General features: G+C 33.3%; 1 protein-coding gene across 1 annotated transcript; it reads right to left on the reverse strand.

Moving 5' to 3' along the window:
• Positions 1-203: 203 nt before the first annotated feature.
• On the reverse strand, positions 204-5,005 carry LOC123921328 (protein NRT1/ PTR FAMILY 6.2). The gene is made up of 6 exons (XM_045973820.1): positions 4,545-5,005; positions 4,358-4,460; positions 2,802-3,019; positions 1,861-2,402; positions 1,347-1,690; positions 204-1,083 (listed from the first exon to the last, which is right to left on the reverse strand). Exons 1-6 carry the CDS (start codon positions 4,545-4,547, stop codon positions 554-556), a joined length of 1,740 nt encoding a protein of 579 aa, XP_045829776.1. The 5' UTR covers positions 4,548-5,005; the 3' UTR covers positions 204-553.
• Between the last annotated feature and the right edge of the window lie 458 nt (positions 5,006-5,463).

A 5,463-nucleotide genomic window follows, 5' to 3' on the forward strand; every position in this document is an offset into this window, starting at 1 on the left:
ATCAAGTGAGTGTGGTTGACTTCACGGATTCAAAAGTATCCTGGAGGAGATTCATGGTTATGCCTAATGCATCAAGTTTGCGTATACACGTGGTGACATTGAACTTAAAGCTTAGTGTGTTCGGACATACTTTAAAATCATTTTGAGCAACCATCATTATCTTCTTGTTCAAGTTGTTGCAACATACCACAAGACAAGTTCTATATCATTCAAATAATAATTTCACTATCATAATTGTTCCAGTTTTCAACATCCCCCTTTAACCTCCGATTCATGCATGTAAATTTTTAAAGCTCACAAATCTACCTAAGGGAAAGATTACAAAGCAAGCCTAATTGAGAAAAACTAGTATGGGCTTGACAATACCATATAATATGTTACAATTTTACACATTGAAACCAACCTAAACATTATTTCTTTAGTATAACCCACCAAGAGTACTGAATCAAACTCACCCCATTCTTTGGATGCATACACATAACTACCTATCTAAGAATCAAGAAAAGCACCATAAATATTAATGATGGGTCTAATTCCCAATGCTAAGACACTTTTAGCACTTCTCTTCAACTGAGGATCCATTAATTGCTCCCATTTGCATTGATGGCTTAGTTTTCTTAGGCTTATACCAAAATGCACATACCAAAAATGCTATAAAATTGATGAAACTAAGTATGGTAAGAAGTGCATAGAACAAGTCAAGTCTTCCCTTGTTGATATTATCAGCTAACCATCCTTGACCATCACTTGTACCAGTTACTTTCTTCACAACTGACACAAGGAAACTACTGATGAAGAAACCAAGTGATAAAGTTGTGAGGAATAGACCAGTGCTCATTGTTTTCATTCCTTTTGGTGATTGTGTTATGAAGAAATCAAGTTGTCCTGTGTATATGAATGCTTCACCAGAACCAACCAAGAAGAATTGTGGGACTAAAAGGAAAACACTTATTGGTAGTGTTGTTTGATTGCCTTTTGCGCCTTTTGCAACTGATAACCGTTTCACTTCACCTAGAGAAGCAGCCATCATACCCAATATTGACAAAAAAAGTCCAATGGCGATCCTTTGTAGGTTGGTGAAACCTGTGACATGTAGAAAGCAGACAGCTCAGTTGGAGATCCAGGGTACATCTATATGCAATATTTTATTTCTTTTTATAACAAGGATTGATTCGATCTCGTTTGTCTAAACTTTTGGTAAGTTATATGTAGTCAAATTTGGCATTATCAGTTGACTCTACATGCATAGTAAAAAGTGAGTAATATTAGTTGTTGATAAGTTGATAAATAAGTCGATTGTTGATGTTATAATGTATATGTATAACAAATCACGAGTTGTTTTATACCCGGTTTGCCCTTAAATTTCTTCCAAAGGGGCATGATGACTCGGTCATTGACAGCTAGAGTGATTAGGATTGCGGCGACAAAAAAGACTGTGAGAGATCCTGCAGGGATTTGAAAATTCCCTATATTCCTTTCCATGGTGGAGGCTTGTTCAACTGAAAAGGTGATCATTTGTGCATATGTGGTCCAAAATATAATGGTTGTGGCCCATATTGGTAGAAGTCTCACCATCATTTTCACTTCTTCTACCCTTGTCAGTGAGCATAGCTTCCAAGGGTTTGGACCAGAACCATATACATCCCTCTCAAAATCACCTTCTAACACAATTGCTGCTTTCTCCAAAAAACTGTAAAATTCAAAATATTAAGAACAGAAATGAACGGCAGTCCTAATCCTAACTAACTTGCGACTAATCCTAACCAAATTGCAACTATATATCTATAACAAACTCCAACTAATTCTTACAGAAGAGTGTAATGGATATGCAGCGACAGTGTAAAATAGTTATGAGCTTACCGGAACTGATCGGTGTGCTCTATTCTTGAATCTTCTGGAGTGTCCTCATACAAAGCTCCAACATTGTAAGGAAGTTCCATCTTCCTTTTCTTTATTGATGCAACAATAACTTGGAAAATGTGGACAATAGGGCTTCCCATACTCTTCTTGTATCTGTATCTTTTAGTTCCTGATAGGAATACTACAATGGCAATGACCATAGAAACAGAACATATTCCATAAGCCCAACTTCGACTAACTTCATCTTGTATGTAAACAAGTACTGTGACGGCCGCAAGAGTTCCCAAACTGATGAAGAAGAAAAACCTGTTGAAGAAATAAGTCCTTTGGGATTGCTCCTTTTCATCTTTCTCATCAAATTGATCAGAACCAAACCCCGAAACACTTGATTTAAGGCCGCCGGTTCCTAGTGCAATAAGGTATAGAGCCAAGTATAAGATTCCCATTTGGAATCCATTTGCTGGCTTGCAACTTTCACCGGCGTGGCAAGGTGGTGGACGTAACTGCGGCAATTTTGTTGAGATTGCTAATGCTGCAGTACCCTGAAATCACCATCCCCTCCAAGTTAATACTAGTAAGAAACTAAGAACACGTACATTGATACTAATGTTTGGCTTTAAAATTAGAATTTCAAATAAACCATCAATTTAGTACCTAACCTTAAAATAATAAATAGTATGTTACTTTTTGTCACATATGTCCTCAAGTTATATATTTTCAATTCATACAGAACTAGTCGGGTCGAAAATGTTAGGAACAAATATTAGAAACTATTTATTACTTTGGCAGAATTGCGGTTTTAGTCCCCTAACTTATTTTATGACATATAGTATTTTGGTCGCACATTTTTAATATCTCAATTTTGATCCCCGGAGAATGAGTATAAGTTTATTTCGGCGAAATATGAATATAACTTTGGAACTTATAGTAATGTAACTAACCAGTGTTTGTATTGCAGAAAAGATTCCAATAGTCTTAAATCTTCCAAGGAAGGAATCTGCAAGAAAACCTCCAAGCAAACAAAGGAGAAATGATGTTCCCATGAAGTCAGTCACAGTATTAGCTGCAGTTGAGCTTGGAAGATGCATGACTCCCATTAGATATGTCACCAAGTTAACTGCAATCCCCATAGTGGAAAGCCTCTCAACAATTTCAATCCCTGTAACAATTTTTTCAAGTACATTATAAAATATTGTGTTTGTTTCTGCGGTGAAAAAAAATAATTTAATTCTCGTAAAAAGTGATTGGATACGTTTATGTAAAAGTGGATTGAGCCATAAATTCGAGACTATAAAATATAAAATATAAAATATTTGTGTTGGTAAAGAAGATATTGTAAGTGAAAAGTGAATCTTAGTCTATTGAAAAAGGACAAAATGTAGAAATAGTCCATTCTAAAAGCCACCTAAAGTAAAACTCAATATTTAGAAAGTGGGTCAATAAAATAAGATAAAAAAGTAGTGATACATATTAAGGAATATCAGTATCTTAAATCACATGAAAAAGTCTAATATTATAATATTATGCTTTTTTCCCCTAATCCAAACATAAAGTGACAAATTATTCTCAATGAGTATGTATGCAAATGCAAGTGCTGTAGCTGATATTTCACATGGTTTGTTTGTCCTTCAATATCCTCTTGGTTTGTCTCCTTCCTCTCATGCAATCATAACCCCCAAAAATCATTATTCTCATATCATCTATCATTACTAAAATAATTTACACATCTTAATAAAATTACTCTGTCAACTGAAATATGATTTTCTCAGAAAGAACTGAGATATTAATCAAATAAACAAAATTATTATTATTGGAAAAACAATTAGTACTACTTTTCTATATATAAATGTAACACATGTCCTAAAACATTTTTTTGTTGTCAGAATTTCATCCATTAAGGTGGCGAATAAGTAGAGAATCTCAAATTCAAACATCGACCTCTACATATTATAATGTTCCTACCAACTGAATTATAATCACATGGCCAAGGGTTTTACACATGGGCCAATGTATTGATTCTAATATGTACTAAAACTTTGTTACAGTTAGTAAGCAATTAAAACCATTTATGACATCTAACTACCATCTCAAACTTTAAGGTGAGTTCACATGTTTTATGTTAAGATTTTTTTATGCATCAATGACTCAAAATCTACTATTGCAATGAAACAGTCTTGTTAAAGGCCACAAAAATACACTAAATGTTTCTGAGAAAGGAAAGTGTTCCAAAAATGGATCATATTCTCCAACCTATATATGTATCACCATAACCAAATACACTAAATGTTTCTACATCACCTCATGAGCTATAAAGGGTGTTTGAATGGTTACTTCCTCTGGTCACAATTATAAGCAAAATTGCATTTTTCAGATTCATTGAATAACTGATGTATTTGGACTATAATACAGACCAAAACATCAGTTATTCAATGAATCTGAAAAGTGCAATTTTGTTTATATTTGTCGCCAGAGGGAGCATGCTGGAAGTGTAACAAACCTAAAATAAGAGCAGCTGTCACCCAACCACCAGTTTTGGACCTATCAGCAGGGAAGCCCTTATAGTCCACAGCATCTCCAACTGTCCAGCTCATTTTCTTCTCCTAAAAATATTGAGATAAAATATTTACAAAAATAAAAAAGAACTTCATATTTCAAGTTAAACCTTTCATTGACCAAAAACTAACCATGTTATGAAGTTCAACAAAGAAAAAACTCTAAGATGCTAAAGTAGTAGAAGAAAGCTTTACTCTTCTTGATTTTTTGTGTATACACTTCACACCTCACTTGCTTAGGTTTGTTATGAAAACTTCCCTATTTATAGGCAAAGTTAGTACAATGAACAAATAGTAATAAGAATATGAAAGTGACATGTCCACTATATTCATTTGAGACAGATCACTCTTTCAAATAAAGTTAAGGATTAGGTTTGACATAAAATATTTGAGTGGAAGGTTCTAGGAATAGATTTAAACCATTTATTTTCTAAACATTTAAATTTATTTTCAAGAATATTAATAATAATGAGTGAGTAAAAATAAAAGGTAATGTTGATTGATGAGGAGAGAGCAAGAGGAATTAGTGGAACATTGCAATGTGTGTGATCTCTTCTTTTTGTGTTATGAAGTCTGTGATTGTAAGCCACTACATCATTGGAGGACTCCTTCAAAGTGCTTTTTATACCCCACATTTGAATAGGATCCTTAATCTTTATCTTTTTGTTTGTCAATTGTCATTGTTGTTAGAAATGTAAGGACTCAAATGTGCCTTTGCTAATGGTTAATGTTTTGAATTGAAGACATTATAAAGTTATAATAACTGTGTGTGATTAACATTATTATGGCTTTAACTTATAAAGGGATTGATCTTACTCAACTGTCAATTTTTTTAAAGTAAATAAACTACAATAATTGATTGTTACATACAGAGCAAATATACTTTATAGATTATATTTATGCATATACATTTTCACTTTTGGAGGAAGTTTTTTTGTTTGTTTTTGGCATATCCTTTTAGTTATGTTTAATATGTTAATGATGCTTGATTTCTTGATATTCCATTACTTTACCAACCACAAAAGCATATGATCAGGTGATCTTTTTATAA

The sequence above is a fragment of the Trifolium pratense genome, linkage group LG4 (genome assembly GCF_020283565.1).
Source record: "Trifolium pratense cultivar HEN17-A07 linkage group LG4, ARS_RC_1.1, whole genome shotgun sequence".
In the NCBI taxonomy this organism is placed as follows: Eukaryota; Viridiplantae; Streptophyta; class Magnoliopsida; order Fabales; family Fabaceae; genus Trifolium; species Trifolium pratense.

Excerpts from the sequence above, each read along its gene's own strand:
- LOC123921328 (XM_045973820.1), bottom strand. Across the intron at positions 3,020-4,357 it reads GACAGCTGCTCTTATTTTAG|GGATTGAAATTGTTGAGAGG; the intron begins GTTTGTTACACT and ends AAATTGTTACAG. Across the intron at positions 1,084-1,346 it reads GAAATTTAAGGGCAAACCGG|GTTTCACCAACCTACAAAGG; the intron begins GTATAAAACAAC and ends TACATGTCACAG.